Source organism: Lissotriton vulgaris, chromosome 6, assembly GCF_964263255.1.
Source record: "Lissotriton vulgaris chromosome 6, aLisVul1.2, whole genome shotgun sequence".
Lineage (NCBI taxonomy): Eukaryota > Metazoa > Chordata > Amphibia > Caudata > Salamandridae > Lissotriton > Lissotriton vulgaris.
In genome coordinates this window covers 1798181587-1798200137 of record NC_141694.1, presented here as the reverse complement: position 1 = coordinate 1798200137, position 18551 = coordinate 1798181587, and the positions used below count along the sequence as shown (strand labels likewise).

The window sequence follows — 18551 nt, the reverse complement described above, 5'->3', positions numbered from 1 at the left end:
AATGCAACAAACGTGTTCTATTCAATACAACAAACGTTTAGTTCTATTCAATGCAACAAAAGTTGTGTTCTATGCAATGCAACAAACGTTTAGCTCTATTCAATGCAACAAAAGTTGTGTTCTATGCAATGCAACAAACGTTTAGCTCTATTCAATGCAACAAAAGTTGAGTTCTATGCAATGTAACAAACGTTTAGTTCTATTCAATGCAACAAAAGTTGTGTTCTCTCCCAAACTATAGATGTCTAGAAATAGATGAAGTACTCACGGCTTCCAGCTTCACCATGGTTTCCATTTTCTTGATGGGCACCTCGGGTTCCATATTGACAACAATTTCACCTGTGGGATGAGAGTAGGGGCCTCCGTTTGCCAGTGCCATAAACCCGTTCATCAGTTTAGCTGAACAAAGGACAGAGAAGGACAGAACAGAGGACAGACTCAAGAGGTACAGTAGCAGGAGGTTTAAAGTACAGCATGAACAGTGAAAAAACGAGTGCAGTGGTAAAAGGAGACATGAACAGGTAACTTGGAGAGGAAGACTGCACTAAAAGGATAAACACTCAATGGAAGGATATAAGGCAACTTCCGGCCTGGAAAGAAAAGAAACAAGAGTCTCTGGATTCATGGGCACATAAATAAAAAAAACAAGAAGCCAGGAAGTAACAACTTGTGGTGCTGATGCTGTAGACGATTTTAGGCTGATGTGCTACAGCGCTTTACATTGTTCCATTATCACTGTGAGAAAGGTGCTGCTTTGCCATTTGGAAAGAAGCATGGATTGGAGGATTGAAGCACAGTGGGTCAAGCACTGTATCACATGGTGCCATTCTTTGTCTTGTAGATGAAACAGTTGGGAGACCTATTGTCAGCTTCCACACATTCATCATCCCAGTTTATTAGTGATTTATGGATCCATTTTCATTTTGTTCAGCAAGTCCTAAACATGATCTAACCTGGTTATTTAGATGTCTTGGTTGAGGATCCCTTAAATACTGTACTCACCTCTGCCAGGTGGTGCACAGGCACACACACTCATGTTCCCCCACAAGGCTGACAGGCACGACACTCAGCTTCACCTGATGGTGCAGAGGCGAGCGTGCGCTATGAAGCACGAGATTTGTATGGGAATCATACCCTTCCAGCACAAATTCTTACGTATGGACAACTTAAGGACGATCCTACACATTGGATGTTTGCTCTTTACTACAGTACACATGCAATGCATTGTTATTTTTGAAAAATGAACACATTTCACCTTGTTTGTGCCTGGTTCAAGTAGAGAACTGTTTTGTTGATGCAAGGCCTGGTCTGACTATCTTAGTAGATCAGGCTTTGCATTGAAATTCACGGATGGTTGTATTGATCTGTGACAGTAACGCCCCCTCGACGCAAAGCATAGTAAAGCACTGCAAGGTGGTTTTTGGGCAAAGAAAAGGGCACCTTTCCAGAGCTCAACGCCTTTTGCACTGGATAGTACAGAGCAAGTTCCACAGTGCATTACTGCAAAGCCTTAGTAAATCTAGGTCCAAGGGTTTATGTGAATTACACAGAACCATAATGTAAGAGCCGGAGGGATGGGAAAAGGCATAATATTCTACTAAGGTAAATATTTAATTAAACTGTGAATGTTAAAAAGTAGATGAGTAAGAGCTGACAATAGAGTTAGAATAATAAATAGTTACAGGTTGAGATTAAAGAGAGTTTGATATAGCGTCAATGTAAAGGTTAGAGTAAATGTGATGGTAAACTGTAAGGTCAGGATTGTCTCTTTCTTTATTAAGGGTTAGTTCTTATTATAAACATAATGTACTCCTTCTTGATAGCATTCTGCATTTTTACATAGACACTAGGGGCAAATCACCTTCATTCCATATAGTTCAATTGTTCTTCTGTGACCCTGTCCTTAGCCTCACTTTTTCCTCCTTGACCTTCTGCTTTCAACACACATTTCAGTAAAGCTACTGTTGAGACAACGCCTTGATGCTCTCCTGCAGGAAAACCTTAAAACAATCTTGTTCCTAGTGATAGGTGTAGGTTTCAACTGAATTCTATTTCAGTCATTCATCAAGGCCAATAGGGCATCTGTTGCCCCTACTGGGACAGCAGAGAGCTGACCCTTAATATGCAAACCTTAAAGTTAGGTACAAGAGACCTGGGTTGGATACAGGTCCTTAGTCCAGAAGCTGGGGTAGTTTTGCAGCCACCCTCACTGGCATAGAGCCTACTTGATGAAGAGAGACTTCCTCAAGGATCACAGAGTATGGAGAAAGGGAAATTCTTATTGTACAGTACCTGCAGTGCTCCAGTTTTGTGCTTTCTTATCCGGAGGCCTGTAGATGAACTTCCTCAGCGAGCTGACGGCATGTGAACCCACAAGAGTATATCTGCCAAAGGCTCTGCAATCCACCACTCGAATGTTCAAAGGTGGATGAAGCAGCTCATTCTCCGGCAAGTCCTGGAGATAAACACAAATCATGCTCATTGTCTAATCATGGTAGGCTTCTTTGAAGTGTCAGTGTTTGGGGCCTTAACACTACTGGGTAGTAGGAAAGGGCAGGGACTGCCCAGGGAACATAAAAACGAAGAGCGGTTGGACGCATGCGAGAAAATAGATGAGTGATACAGAGTGGAACAGAGAAATAGGAGTTTCCTTAAGGGTCGCCTCTTTGTGGCTTGTAATGATTGTAGTGCGCTATATCGTATAAAAATCGCCAATGTCAGTCCTGCATCATCATAACACACATTGAACAACATTTAGCAGGCCACCTAGGAAGCAGTTAAGAATGGCGGCAAACCTTATTGGGAAGCAATCAATGCCTACTGAAATGCACTGCTCAGTAGAGCATGTCTACTTGCAAATAACACTTTAAGGGCTCAATATTTATAAAATCATTAAAAAACAAAATTGGACCCTCACAAAAGTCTTTATACATCATCTTGGGGTTGCATGTGACCACCCCCTTTATAATTTGTTTTCTTTACTTTTAATTGATTATTTTTTATCTTTAACCTATTTTTATAACATACAGTGAACTACGTAATTGCAGGTGATGCCGTAGAGGCGATGTAGTGGTAGGTCGAAGTAGTGGAGGGTTGTAATGTGGGTGCACTTGTAGTGTGGGTGCACCCTTGCTACACTGTTGACCGGTTGAGATACTCAATATATGCTAAAATCTGAAGCACCTAGGCCTTCAATCCCAGTTGTCCACTAAGTGAAAAAGCCGGGGCAAATGTTTTGTACACCACTTTAGCATTTTGTGGGTTGCAAATACCTGCCGCTTGTGCCTGCAATTACCGTCAGGCGCTATCTGGAGGAAATTGGGAAGCCAAAACTGTATGGTAGTGGTAGTACTGCACACAACATAAGCCACATATGTTTTTGCATGCTATTCCAAAATTAATATTAGATTGCAAAACAGACCACAATATCATGCACACGCACTGCATTGCCGAAGGTGTTTTTGCACTGGGTATGGCTCTGCCGCTTAGATTGAAGCATTTAAATATTGTTTGTTGATGAACTAGAACCAGATGGTAACACATCCAAGAGCCACCAGTTCTAATGGCCGCATTAAATAGTATTATGAAACGCAAAATGACCCCTCCCAAACTTGTACATTTGCTAAACTAGCAAGTATAAATAAACATATCACTCATCACTTCAAACTACTAGACCACATTAAAACAGTTGCAGTGCTCTGACATACCTAGCACCTCAGACTCTGCATAAGGGCAGATGCCACACTCACCGCGTCAAACTACTAAACAAGGGAACCAAAGTGAGGGTGTTCAAGTGTACCTAGGATCCCCACTCTGTGAAGGGGCAAACACCACACTCACCAAGGCAAACTGTTAGACAAGGGCGCAACATTGGTGTGCTCCAGTGTACCTGGCGCTCCCAGAAGGGACAAACACACACTCACCACTTCAAACCATTTGACCAGGGTGCTGAAGTTGGGGTTCTTCTTGTAGTTCTGGATCAGGGCAGACTGCACCCCTTTGCCGGCACACTCAATGTCCACCCTGGGCCTATCTACCTGGGCCAGGTTAACTCTTTTCAGGTCTCTCAGACCCCAGAACAGAATCTGAGGAAAAGGAAACAATATCTTTTTACATGGGTTAAAATTAAAATGGTGACAGCCAAAAGTTATGGTATTTTGGAACTATTTAAGCAGTTCACTAAGAGTTTGGCCGAACTGTTCACAACCTTCTGTTGGCTTGTCACGAGCACTCAAGGTGCCATGGGGTGAAGGATAATCAAATTCATTTTCACATAACATCGATTAGTCTCACACGGAGAGCATTGAACCATGCCTGTTGCTATGGCCATAGCATACATCATTGGACAGGAGATTTATGCTCAACCCAGTATCTTTCATCTGAGACACACAAACCATAATTTTGTTTTTTATAACCCAATTCTTAATTAAATGTTTTAAAAATTAAACAAACAATGATCAATAATTAAATACCTTTATGTAAATAGAAAGTACCAAGGATACATTATGAGAAATGAACAAAAAACTATAAAAACAAAAACAGTATACACAAAAAAAAATACAATGACCAAATTTACATATACAGATGATTCATTAATACAGCAGAATGTTTATTACAAGAGATAAAGAATTTTATGTGAACAAAATATAGGAAACATTGGTAAACCCTTCAACAATAATGTACATTGTATAATCAGAATCATCGTGAACCTAGAAAAGGACCCCCTGTATGATCAAAGTGATGTAAATTGTCATTTAATTTATAATTCATTCTTTCAAAGTTAGCCACTTCAAACATATCTTCAAACCATGAGTGGAGTGTTGGAATGACATTGGTCCTCCAAAAAAGTAAGATATTAACTTTGGCTAGGCTGAGAGCAAGGGAAAGCCTTTTAAAGGCTTTCCACTGCTGATTGGATATATGTGATAATTCTGAAGTATCATCCACAGCATCATTTTGACTAATTGGTATTGGCGGCACTCTTCTTCAGGATGCCTTTTCCTGTTAAAAAATGTATAAAGCCACAGAGCTTAGATCCATCAATATGTTGCCTATTTGCATATTTTAAGCCAGTTTGATAAATCTCTGTTTTATTGCTGTTCTTTGAATATTCATCCTCAGTATGAATGATCAAAATGGCCGTCACCCTGTAAGATGACTGTGGTGTAGGGTAAACAACAGGTAATCAGAGGGGCTATTGGTAATGGGTGAAATATGGGATATGGGACATTCCGAGTTATTATATAAAGCCAGCAGATGCATAGTCAAAGCCATGCTTTAGAAAACGGATTGTCTATGTGGAGCATTGATAGTCTGTACCTTCCTATTCTGTGATCTTATATCCTGAAATCTACAAGATGGATATTTAATAATGAGCAGCATATGTTCATTGATAGTACATACCAAGAGCAAAGTGTATGAAGATCCGTTTTGATTGGACAGAGTTTCATAAAGCTAATATTGCAATGCTCTTATTGGTGAGCAGTTCAAATAACTCACTGGGGTTGACCACAGAGGCATTCTCACAGATGAAAAATGTCTAGTTTTCTCTTCCTAGTTAATTGTGCTCCCTCTCATTCTAGGCCTCTCTGTGCTAGAGATTATCAGAAGCATGTGGAGAAGTGTTGCTCAATGGTTAGAGCGGCAGACCCTGATGCAGAGGTCTAGCCCGGGACCAGGGTTCAATTCCCCGCCTCGGCGGGTCTTGGGCTCAAAATTCCACGGACCTGATAATTCTCGCCTCGGTGCCTATTCCAATCATGTCCCACTCTGCAACTCTGGGCAATAGCTTGCTTAATCTCCACAACGGCCCCCACAACGCTAAGGATGCCTGGCCTCCACCTTGGGGGTGCCCAGGTGTGGATGCCTCACAGGGAAAGCCAGGATGGGTTCCACAGCGGTATTCGTACAAGTGCCTTGAGACCCTTGCGGGTGAGTAGTGCGCTATACAAGTATCAATTTACATTACATTTACAAGTATGCATCTGCTTTGTGCAGAACAGATTTAATCCCCATCACACCTTTACTGGGCTTGCGAGCTGTTGAGTAAGTCATTTGTTTAGTATAGTAATCTGTGCACCAAACTCCTCTCCCGTGTGTTTATCTGCACAATTTCCACAAGTTATAATCTGGAATCCGGACAATAATGCACAGCTCAATTTTATAAACTCAGTAAAATCTTTGTGATGAGGATGCATCTCTTTAAATATTTGTGGTTAAACTGAAATTTAAAGACATTCTGACAAGGCCTTTTCATCTTTCACTAGCCTTCTTCAGGACACTGCACATTTTGATATTAATCTTGCCAGAAATGTTTAGTCATCTTTATCTGTAAAAACAAATGATTATTTTGCCTTATACAGTAGAAAAAATAATTTAGACCTGAGCCCTGAAGATTACAACAGTTCTTTTCAGTAGCAGGATTAACCCATTGTGGTTTTTTGCAGTTACTCTGTGCTCTGCAGTGCTGGCACAAGTCTGGGGATTGCTTGTGATCCCCTTTAGAGAGGATATGCTTCACGAGTTTGGACTAGATGCTTCATTTTGGAGCAGGACCAACAGTGATATACACTTGTTTTGCCCCAGTCTGTAGTGGCACACTGAGGAAAAAGATGGACTGCCATGCAACCCAAAGTAATCACAAGTTGGTGGGATTCTTTCAAGCATCCTACCCATCACTTTTTTGTTTTTTAGTGAGACACTTTAATGACAATGTGAATGCCCAGGCGTCCATAGCGCCCTGCCCATAGAACACTGAGTCCTAGGAATCAAGACGAGCCACAAGGAAGAAGCCTAATCAGGCTGACACTGGCCATGTCATGCTCTCATTCCTCTGCAGATGGAATGTGGTTCGGTAGTTTGGATTCAACTGTTCCTTTTGTAGCAGGAACAAGGCTGACTTGCATATGGTTGATTTATCTGTAGTGGAGGAGTGAGAAGAAAATAATGAACTGGAATGTGACCCAGAATAATTACTAGTGGCTGAGTTTGGTTCAATAATTCCATAGACCTCTCTTTTGGTCTTTGAAAGATGAAGTCCTACATTGCTATTTGACAGGCACTTTATTGTGCTGCACCCAAAGCACACATTGGGAAGAATTATCAAATCAAAAGTCACTCAGCTGTGTCATCCGTAGTTTACCTCAACTCTGTATTTACTCAGCACGGGCCGGATGCCGAGAGGGACTGGCAGTATAGGACCCCTGTCCATATCCGTGGGGCCGTCAATCGCAGGCAGGTCAGACTTCCCTGCTGGCCCAATCTGTCAAAGAGAAAACAGTGCGGATTAGATACCATTACCAAACTCAAGATTTACACTCAGCGATGCGATGCTCATGCTATTTTGCTCAGCAGGCGCCATGCTCACATGCTCTGGTTTATCGGTCTGTTTCTGGAAGCAAATCTGAGGCAGTACAGTGGATCAAGGGAAACTCACTCCTAAGAATGTCTCCTTTGATCACTTGTGAAATATAGTGTTCAAGAGAGTGTAAATCACACATAGAGGGAACAAACTCATAACAACAAATGGGCATGTACACAGGTCCAAAAGTATTCTGTATTGGTTGACTACTTCTATTCAGTTATGGTTACATTATTGTAAAAGCATAAGATTACAATGATATGCTAAACATCATATGATGTGCTAAATTGCAATCCCAAAGCCCTTACCCTCAGGTCAGTCCACTACTCGCTGGCAAAGCTATCTCAAAGGGGTTATATCATTTGAGAAGACACAACACCTTCTATCAGAAAATGGTCTGGTGCAGCCAGTACATGCACTAGCACCTATGAGAGAGAAGAAAGACAACTCCCAACTACAAGTACAAAACCCTGGCGGTCAGGGCAACCATGTCAGAACTCTGGGGTGATCACTGGGATGTTAACGGAATAAAAGCTGCTAAAGACAGCAGTCTCTTCGCTCAAACTTCTACCTTAATCTCATGCCTTTGTGTGGTTCAGACACACACAGAAGAGCAAACAAATAGGAGAATGGCTTATGCCACTCCCCCATAAACATAGTACTTCCACTCCCCCAATAACACCAACCCCTCCTCTTTCCGGTCCTGTGAGCTAATAGCATAAAGCAATGTTCAATCATGGACTACGCATTGGTAGCATGCTGCTTCCCTTTGGACGTGCTTCGGCTTACATGACTGGTGTGCTGCGGGGAGGGGATTTTGCTTGTATTTAAGAACTTAGCTGACTGGGATGGGGCCAGCACAACGCATGTACTTCTGAACTGTAAGAGTTTGACATGCTGGTGTGCAGTAGTAACTGGGTACCAGTTGTTCGCCTCTAATGCTGACACTACATCTAATTAATGATTGCACTTTTCTGCAATAGATTGAGACATTCTATTATTGTCAACATGTAAATAGCCACAGTACAGGTCTGATACCATGTATGGCTTTATCATGGTGAGCAGAGGTATTTACTTGCAAATATACAGCATAAGTGTTCAGGCCATGAACTTGTGCTAAAACCAGCCTTAAGTTATGCCTGTTGAGGTGATATGGGAAAACTGATCTAAAATGGGGAGCCCAATTCATCACAGATTCCTAGCAGACATTTCAAGATCTCTGTTGATACACTACAATAGCCTATGACCCCCATCCACCTGCTATACTTCAGCAAACGCTAACACCTTGCCTGAGAGCCACCACTCTCCCCTCTGCATCTTCTATGACATGTATGCACCGCTCGGTACCACAAATTCAAACCAACCTTAATGCACCATGATCAGTATGCAACAAGCACTCGCCATCCTCTAGCCTGTATGCACTGCTGGAGAATTCTCCAATTGCAAAGGCAAATAGTAAGTATATAGACAGAACAGTTTTTGATGTTGACAGGTACAGTGCATCACTTTCAGAGTGGTCAGACGTTGTATAAACCCACTCCCTACACATACCAAACCAATACATTATAAAAAAAACATCTACTAACATCAACCACTTGTTCTTAAATAATATAACCACCATGTGCCGTAAACCTGCCTCTGCAAACACAAATAATCCACATCCCATCAGCCACATTCTCCTGCCCCCAACTCCTGGTACACTTTTCATCACACCCACAACCTTGTGAACATATTAATGTCACACAAAGAACTCTCACAAGATAAACAATTGATGCCATCTTCCCTGAATAAGACTATCTTAATCTTCACTCTTTCAACTCAACGCCTCCTCCATCATGGTACTACAAGTAAATTCTCACTCCTTTAAAACCAATCTTATGTTGACTTAAATGATCTTACCAATTCCCAACCCTTCCCCTGAAAACAGCAGTGGCAATGCAAAGACCTTGTCAAACACCTCAACCTCTTGCAGGGCTATCAATTATGTTTCTGCTCCCACGGCCACATAGGAGGCTACAGTGCGGAGGTTGTTATTAATGCCTTTAAGTTCACTAATAAGGTAGAAAAACAACTCCTCCCCGGTACACCTACATCTATAAGTGCCCTTCAACACTGATCATCACCACATCCAGAATAGATACCACTCAAGCAATTCTCAGCTCGTTCACTTAGGCCAGATATACTTAGAATTAATTCAGTAATAGTAGTCGCAAATTGCACTCCAGCTTTTACTGAATCACTTCTGATTTTGTGAACTGACCTATACCGGTTGATGCGCAAAATCAGCATTCGCAGCAGTTCGCAATCTAACCTATCTCATAAATATGCATGTGGTTGGTAGCGAATTGCGACCTACTACGATTGGTTACAATCACAGGTATAGTGGAATACTCTTTGCGGATTATGGCAGATTAATGAATTTGCTGGTCCTTTTACTCATTAATATGTGACGGTCTTAGTGTCAGGCATTACCAATACATAAAATGAATAAAATACAATAAAATAAATAATCTTTAGACTTTACATGGAACTGCTGTGGGGTCCTATTGGGTAAGCAAGATATTGCCCTGTAAGTGTATGCTGCCATCACACAGCTGTAAGTCAAAGAGTCCACAGCCTGGGGCATTAATCACCAACTGCGGGAACATCCAATCTAAGATGTTAATCCCCCCTTGCCCTCTCAGAGATCAGCACAATCATAGAGCTAATCCATTGGCTGATTAGTTCTGAGCTTTCTCTTTCTCAACCAATCGGAAACAGGGACTCCTACAGTCTTCAGGTGCTATGAAACCATAGACACACAGTACACTGTCAGGATTCAAGGTAAGAAGCCGAATACAAAAAAAAGCACAAAAATAAAGTCAGATAAATAAAAAGTAGAGTACAACATAAAAACACAGTGAACTATAATAAAATTAAGTGTTAGCAAATAAAGATTATGCATTCTTTAGTCATGTTATGCTTTTTCCTGTCCTAGATAGGAGATACTCATCTGCCTGTAGTCAATATTTTGTAAGATAATGTCCATCCTTGCATGCATGTAACAAGTAAACTTCAAGAGTGCTAATTCAGAAAAGTGTTTCCCTCTGAAAGCATCTCTGCCAAGAGTGACTTATGAATATACTTCATCAGCTGCCACAGTTTTAGGTCATTGATTTAAAAATAATGTTTCATCTGAAAGCAGGACATCTAAAAGCACCTTGATTTTAGGCAAACTTGGGTCAGTGACAGCAAGTAAGGCAGCCCTTATCTCTCGATCATCAAAAGGAATCTGGCAGCATGAGGGACAACACAGAGAAAGAGAAAGGAGAAAAGTAGGAAAAAGCATAGACAGAGATTATAGTGTGGTAAGATCTTGGAAACACTGCAGGTGAAGAAAAAGCATATGTCATCTACATGCACAGTCATCAAGAGGAACACTTCTGGTGTGAAAGATTAGTATTTCTTGAATAATGAAAGGCTCTGGTTTAAGGACAGGGCTGCCAGCTAGTCATGTACACAACCTTTCATCCAATAAAGTGGGAAGCTGAAACTCCAACAAATTAGCAGGACTCTGCACATTTCGGATTGTTTCATCTTGTGTTGAATAGGAATCAACACAATATTTCATGTGATAGACTACAAATTCAAGCCATTTATTACACTGCAAATGTAACTTTAACCTTCCTTGGTGGAGAAGGGTAACACTTAGCTTTTGTGATGATTCATCTTTTAGGGCCAGATGTATCAAAGGACTTTACCCATTCAATGTCTATAGGATAATGCCCCGGTTACTTACCGGTAATCTTCATTACTCCGAGTATAGTCTTCCTCGCCACATGATTTACATAGTGAGCTTTAGCTCCACAACAGAACCCTCCAAAGCAAAAAGAAAACACCTCCCACCCCCTCCCAACATGGCCGACCAGTCCCACCTGACCTCTATAAGAGGCGGACCGGCCCAACCAACAGCCTGATCTACCAAGCAAACAATGAAGCCGATAGCCAGACAGGGAGGGGGGGAGGGAACTCATGTGGCGAGGAAGACTATACTCGGAGTAATGAAGATTACCGGTAAGTAACCGGGGCATTACCTCCTCGTTAGTCTTCCTCGCCACATGATTTACATAGTGAGCAAATACCCAAGCCAACCAGGCTTCATTGACCACCATAAAAACAACACCACACGGTGATGCAGAGAAACCAACCCAAGGTTGATGTAGAATAAATGACAAGAACACAGGGATCACAGGAAACCTGAAATCAAGACATAAAGAAAAAGACGGCCAGCCAGGAGCCGCAGCCCCTGCACTCCGTACGGCCCCAGCGAAGACCCCCGGGACCGAAAGAGACCCATGAACAAGGAGGGGGACGACAACGTCGACGCCCGACAAAACCTCCACAGAGGAGACGCCCTGAAGGGGGCCCAGGACACCGAGCCACTCCCCGTGGACTGACCCGGGACCCCCGCCGGATCCACCGAACCCAGCGAAGCGTAGGAAAGGATGATAGCCTGTGGAAGCCAGCGAACCAAGGTGGAAAGAGGGCTAGCGGCCCGAACGAACCGGGCCAAAAAGACACAAAAACAGGCCATCCCACCGGGAAAGGAACGACGTGCGGCCAAGAGAAGCCAAAACCGCACGCTGAACAACCAGCACGGACAAAAGAGGAACCTCGTCGGCAGGGAAAAGCGGTAAAGATACCACCCGAGTCCGAGGCCCCAGGGAAGGAACCCCGGGAAGGACACGGGGGACATGCCGGAGGAACAACCCCGTCTGGCAAAACCCGCAAGAAGGGCGGGGAGCGGAGGAACGACCCCCGCACGCCCATCCGCCCAGCAGACACCACTGCCACCAGGGAAAAACCACCTGAAAGGTGAGGAACCGCAAAGCCACCGAGGGCCGGGGCCCAAAAGGGCGGACCCCGAAGAGCTCGTAGAACGAGAGAGAGAACACATATGGAACGCCTCACGAATATTGCGAGTCACCCCTGCGCAGGGGCCATGCAAATCTCATCTGTAACATTCCAAAAGTAGGATATGTGCTGCCGAAGCGAGCCCCCAAGGGGGAGACCGGCAGAGCGTCCGTTATCGAAGGATAAACAACATCGGAGCCAAGCGAGCCACCAGGGAAACCAGGCCGTCGAACATCGGACTGTGGAAGGCCCGCAAGGCCGCCCACCGGGCCCACAGGGAAGAAGGGGCCACGCCCCAGGAACACCCCTCAGACCGGAAAACCAAGACCCGCAAGGGGACCACAGAGGCGGGGACAGCACCAAGCCGACCGCGCCAACGCGAGAAGGACGCCCAGCGCCGGGCATAGGCAGAGAACGTGGAAGACCTGCGGGAACCCAGCAGCAAAGCCACAACCCCCGAGCAAGCAGCGTCCCCCGCACAAGAACCGGGCCTGCAGAAAGAGGCAGGCCAGCCGACAAGAGCCGGCTCAACAGAGCGGGGGACCCAACCACGGTATGGGAAGATCCGGGACCGGCCAGGAGGCTCGAACCGTCAGCTCGCCATAGGAGAGGGTACCCGGGGCGGCGGACCCCGCCGGGAACTAAAAACAGGAACGCACCACGACTTGCGTGGCAACCACGCGCGGGTGCCAGGCACCTCACCTCTGTAACGTTCCAAAATAAGGCCATGCGCTGCCGAGACGAGCACCCATGAGCACCCCGGCCCTGCCCAAGCGAATCCTGTCGAGGACCCGCGATCTCAGAGGGCACGGGGGAAACGCGTACATCAGACCGAAAGGCCACGCGAAAGACAGGCAATAAGGACCCGGAAGGAGGAGTAGAACCCGGGCCGGAGGGCCGAGCCCCCCTCCGTGAACAGAGACAACGGAGGCAGACCGAGCCGAGGCCCCAGGCGTCGAAACACCACCGGGGCAGGGCGAGACCAGGCAACGAAGGCCAGACCCGACTCCGTCGGACCCCGGGGGAAAGACAGCCCGAAGGGCCAGGACCGGTGACATCCCCACCAGGGCGTCCGACCCGACCAAGACCAGGGGACCTAAGCACCGGCAAATGGAATGCCACACGAAAATGTGCAGGGGCCAAGCCAGTCACCTCATCCAATTTTAGTAAATGTGCTGCCGAAGCGAGCACAGCAAAAAGACGGCCGGCCAGGAAGACATTCAGCAACCCCCGAAGCACGAGGAGCTGAGCGGCCGCAGGAGAACCCAACGACCTCCAAACGACCCGGCGCCAAAGGACGCCCCCCCCCTGAAAGAACCAGAGGGAAGTACCGGGACCAGGCACACGCCCCCCCGAAGGAGGACAAGCCCGAGACGAGGACCGAAGGTACCACCGTACATAGGCCAGGAAGCCGACGGAGGAGAGACACCGCCAGATGTGAAGCCTCACCCACGGGGGGGGGAACAAAAACGAGGCCGAGAGGGAGCACACGGCCAGACAGGGAACCCCACGACCCACACCCGGCGAAGAAGATCCACCAGGCGGGTCTTTGGGCCAGAAGGCAAGCCCAACGGAAGCACCCGCAACCGAGAGCGGGAACCCCCCACACGCAGGCCGGCCCCACAGGCCAATCCACGGTCCCAGAAGAACCTACCGGTGAGACAAGGGAAGGAGCAGGGACCCCAACCCGTTGAGACGGTGGGACCCCGCGGAAAGTCCGCAAGACCGGACAGCAAGCCCGAAGAGCCCAAGAACCGGGACAGCCATGTCCCAGGACGGTGTGCCACGGAGGCAACCGCCCCCCCCCCGGGGACCCCCTGGAGTGAGAGGGCCGAAAGTCAGCCTCTAGGGGCGAGACAGGGAGCGGCAGAACCAGCACGAGACCGGTAACCGCCGAAACTCGGGCCTGGACCCGTCGAAGGACCACACCCATGCAAGGGCGGGACGTCCTCACCAGAACTGCGCAGGGGCCAAGCCGGACTTCACAGAAGCGCAACACGATACGAAAATCGCGCACAACCCCCCCGCAAGGGCACAAGGCGTAAGCACGAAAGCCGCTGTTACATAATATAACATATGTACTTGTAAGGTGCCCATTCACCCCTACGGGAATCTTGGCGCTGAATAACAGCTGTCAGTTGTTACCCAACGCAAATGGAAATAATCTCATCGACCACAGATGGATGAAAGGCCGAGGGGACCAGCCGGTATTTGAACCTGTGACCACGAGGTCAAACACCAGCCCCTGCAGTAGACGCATTAATCCACTGAGTCACTAGCCCCGGTAGTCCCAACCCGGCTAACTCCCCGAGGCCCAAGGAGGAGTCCAGGCAACCAAAGCCCCGTGGGGCCGCCGCGGAGAGAAAAAAACCAGCAATGCCCAGAGGCAATAACTGATCCCTGGGATTCCGAGTCCAAGACCCGCCGAGGCGGGGCATCGAACCCAGGGCCTGGGCCAGACCTCTGTACCAGGGTCTGATTCGCTAACCCAAGAGCCACACATCTCCACAGTTGCAGAATGGGACACCACGAGTGAAACACTCGCGACCGGCGCAACCAGACGGCCCAGGGCAAGTCCCCCAGGGCGCCAGAAAAGTAACCCGGACAAAAGGGGTCTGTCCCCACGCAGTACCGTGCCCCCTCAGATCGCGCCAGAGAAGCACAGTTAATCCGTGAACGAGACAAAGTCACAGGCCGTATGGCTGCACGTAGAAGGAATAAATCACTACCCCTTCTCCTAGTGTCGTATGCCCGCATCCAGGAATTACAGGGTCGACACAAAAAACTTTAAAACAGCAAGCTGCTGTTTCTGCCCGGTCTCGAACCAGGAACCCATCGCGTGTAAGGCAAACATTATAACCACTACACAACCGATAATAGACAATTTTCCACCTGGGAAACCTCTACAGCATAGGCAGGATACGAACCCCGGCCTGTGAGGGCCGCCCGTACCGAAGGTACAAGCCTCACCTTTGAGCTACAGCTCCTCTCATGAAATGGGCCACCGGACCCGCCGAGAAGGGGACAGACGCGCTGCCTATAGTCCCAGCACGCCGCGTCCCAACCGCAGCGCAGCCGGAGAAAGCCGCCCAAGACCGATGAAGGCAATCATCGGTCGCACCTGGTGGCAACCAAAACCCCGCCCCCTAGAGGCGGGAGGCGCCCGGGGCCAATCACAGCGCGGCAAACCGCCGCGGCCCGTAGGGCAGCCACAATCCACGAAGGGAGGCAGAGGCGAGAATCGGCAGCGACCAGCGTCCCAGGCCTGCAGGAGGGGAGCACCCGGCCCGGACAGCAGAGCCCCCGAGGACCCGCCGGGAAAAAAAAGGTAGGACCGAGTCCGCGCCTCTGTGCCCCAGTGGGACTCCTAGACCAGAGGCCGGACAAGCGGCCTCACTACATGCGCGCCCATAGCATCACTGAAGAACAAGCTCTCATGAGTCTGGCGCCTTAGACCACTCGGCCAGCCTGCCGGCCGCTGCAGAAGCGCCGCCGACCGAGGCAAGGCTCCAGCCCTTCGCGCACTTCCAAAATAAAGTTATCAATGCACAGGCTTGTCTCAACCCCCTCGTGTGTTTATTGCTGCACCGGGAGAAGTAGAAAATCAAACGCAGGCAGTGCAACAGCGCCATCTGTTGAGCCCGCACCAAAACCTGAGTCAGCGCCCATCACCACCACTCGTGGCATTTAGTCAGAGCGCAATTCCAGGCGGCCCAAAGCCAAGCCTGAGGTACTTAAAGATCTGGCGCAAACTCCCGACAATGTATAAAACGGAAACACGAGTCTCACACCGGACTCGAACCTGGGTCCCCGGCTTCAGCTGGACATCCCAGGCGTAGAGCCACCGTTGCTGAACCCCCCCTACACGGTAGTGACCAGGTGGAAACAGCACATGAATAGTCAGCCCCTGCACCAGGAATACAAGAAACACCTACACTGAGGGGAGTTACAACCACCCGCATGTAGCCACATACAGGAGAATGCGCAGGACCCAAACGCCCACCTAATGGCTAGGGCCCCTCCGTAACGACCGGGGGAGCCACGGGCATGTACAGCCACTCCACACCCCCGGCCGCCCCCCCCCCCCCCTGTAGACCCTTGGCACGCTATAGCAGCACCTAACCGGTCCCACAGGACCGGGGGAAGGAAGAGGGGGGGGGATTTTTAGGCATAAGGCACCAGAGACCGCTAGAGCAGGTCCACAACCCTAAAACCCCAGGGCCAGCTCACGCCGGCCCATCTTACCTGAACAGTGCTCTGGAGAGAATCGCGCAGAACAAAAAAAAACAGGCTGTTGGTTGGGCCGGTCCGCCTCTTATAGAGGTCAGGTGGGACTGGTCGGCCATGTTGGGAGGGGGTGGGAGGTGTTTTCTTTTTGCTTTGGAGGGTTCTGTTGTGGAGCTAAAGCTCACTATGTAAATCATGTGGCGAGGAAGACTAACGAGGAGGTAATGTGTTCATACATATGGCCCTTAGTTCTGTTAATTCATGGTTATCACCATTGCCAATCACAATATCCCTTGAACAAAGGGAGACTTTGATAAATCATTAGAATTGACCAATATTATTACCATACTCCACACCTGGTATTGCTCAATTGTCAACGACCAGGTTAATTAACTCCTAGTACCATAAGGATGCTGACCGACATTAGGAGAGAGCAAGGATAGGGTCTGGTGATAACTTGTAAATTCAACAATCAAACGTACACACCTACACAGTACTGCTACTTCCCAATATCCTTTATTGTGCTCCTTTACATAATCTTATTATCATAGAACAACACCACTACAAGTCGGCGGCTGATTAAAAAATGTTAAATATTCTTTTGGATGTTGAGCCTCGGTGTGAGACTATACAGTAATGGTTTGTAGGGGAATACACAGGATACCAAGTGGCAGAAGTGCATATCTCACAGGCACAAATCGAATTTAAGATAATACACTATGGGGCAGATTTATGACAGACTTGCGCCACGTTTACGCTGCCGTTGCATGACGCAACGGCGCGGAAACGTGGCGCATCCCTGCAACCTATTTACAACGTGACGCATCTAGGCAGATGCGTCACGTTGTAAAGCCCTACGCCACATGAAACCTGCGTCAGGTTTCTTTGGGCGTTCTGTCGCAGAGTGGGCGTTCCCTCGTAGGAAAGCCCCGTAAAACTGACGCAGTGAAATCTACAAGAATTCACTGAGTCAGTTTTACGAGGCTGCTGAGTCAAATCCTTAGGCCTGCTTGAAGCAGGCGTAAGGAGTGACGCACCACGTTATGTATGGGTGGCCTCTGTACATTACAGGAGTTGCGTCGCACTTGCGACGCTACTCCAGCAATGCGCCGCCCGTACACCACAAGATGCGCTACGCATCTGCCCTTCCTTGCACCATGGTGCGCCGCATTGTAAATGCGGCGCATCTGTGGTGTCGCAAGGAGGGAATTGCATGACGCATCAGTTCTGGCGCATTCCTGCTGATTTGCAGAGATGCACCAGAACTCAAAAATCTGCCCCTATATATCTATTAGAATATTTGCAGTGCCTGCCATTACAATGTAGAGCAAAACACACAAGATGATGGACGGAATGTTGCACAATGGCAAAATATTCACCCCCAGTCACAGATCTGGGTTTAATCCATCGTTATTTTGCCCACCAGCCATCCCAGAACAGACATGGCCATCTGCAAATAAGTCTTGACCCTGTGCCTCATGGGAACAGTCCAGCCCGAACTGCCAAGCCATGTCTTCCCTAGACCGGAATCAAGCATCCTAGGACCGGTTTCTGGCTATCAGCCGTCTTCAGCCAGGATAGCTTGACTCCAGTGGCTTAGTGAGCATGGGACCCATGTCTGGGCATACCCTTCCCAAATAGGGTGAACAGCAAAACACACAAGATGATGGACGAATGTTGCACAATGGCAAAACATTCACCCCCAGTCACAGATCTGGGTTTAATCCATTGTTATTTTGCTCAAAAAGCTACCCCAGTTCAGACATGGCCATATGCAAATCAGTCTTGACCCTGTGCCTCATGGGAGCAGTCCAGCCCGAACTGCCAAGACATGTCTTCCCTGGACCGGAATCAAGCATCCTAGGACTGGTTTCTGGCTATCAGCCGTCTTCAGCCAGGATAGCTTGACTCAAGTGGCTTAGTGAGCATGGGACCCACGCCTGGGCATACCCTTACCACATAGGGTGAATAGCAAAACACACAAGATGATGGACAGAATGTTGCACAATGGCAAAACATTCACCCCCTGTCACAGATCTGGGTTTAATCCATCGTTATTTTGCTCACCATA

At 47.6% G+C, this 18551-nt stretch overlaps 1 protein-coding gene and 1 non-coding gene across 2 annotated transcripts in view; both read right to left on the bottom strand.

Annotated features, from left to right (window-relative positions):
• The window catches only part of OTOF (otoferlin), a 784068-nt gene that overhangs the window by 166743 nt on the left and 598774 nt on the right, over positions 1–18551 (bottom strand). The window contains exons 25-28 of the mRNA XM_086928061.1: positions 7142–7261; positions 3924–4085; positions 2293–2455; positions 269–399 (exon numbers count right to left, since the gene is read on the bottom strand). Coding sequence (XP_086784187.1) covers positions 269–399; positions 2293–2455; positions 3924–4085; positions 7142–7261 — 576 coding nt within the window. The remainder of the gene's footprint in view (positions 1–268; positions 400–2292; positions 2456–3923; positions 4086–7141; positions 7262–18551) is intronic.
• LOC147709514 (U6 spliceosomal RNA) lies at positions 12291–12398 on the bottom strand. The gene has a single exon (XR_015296924.1). It is a non-coding gene; the product is annotated as a U6 spliceosomal RNA (small nuclear RNA).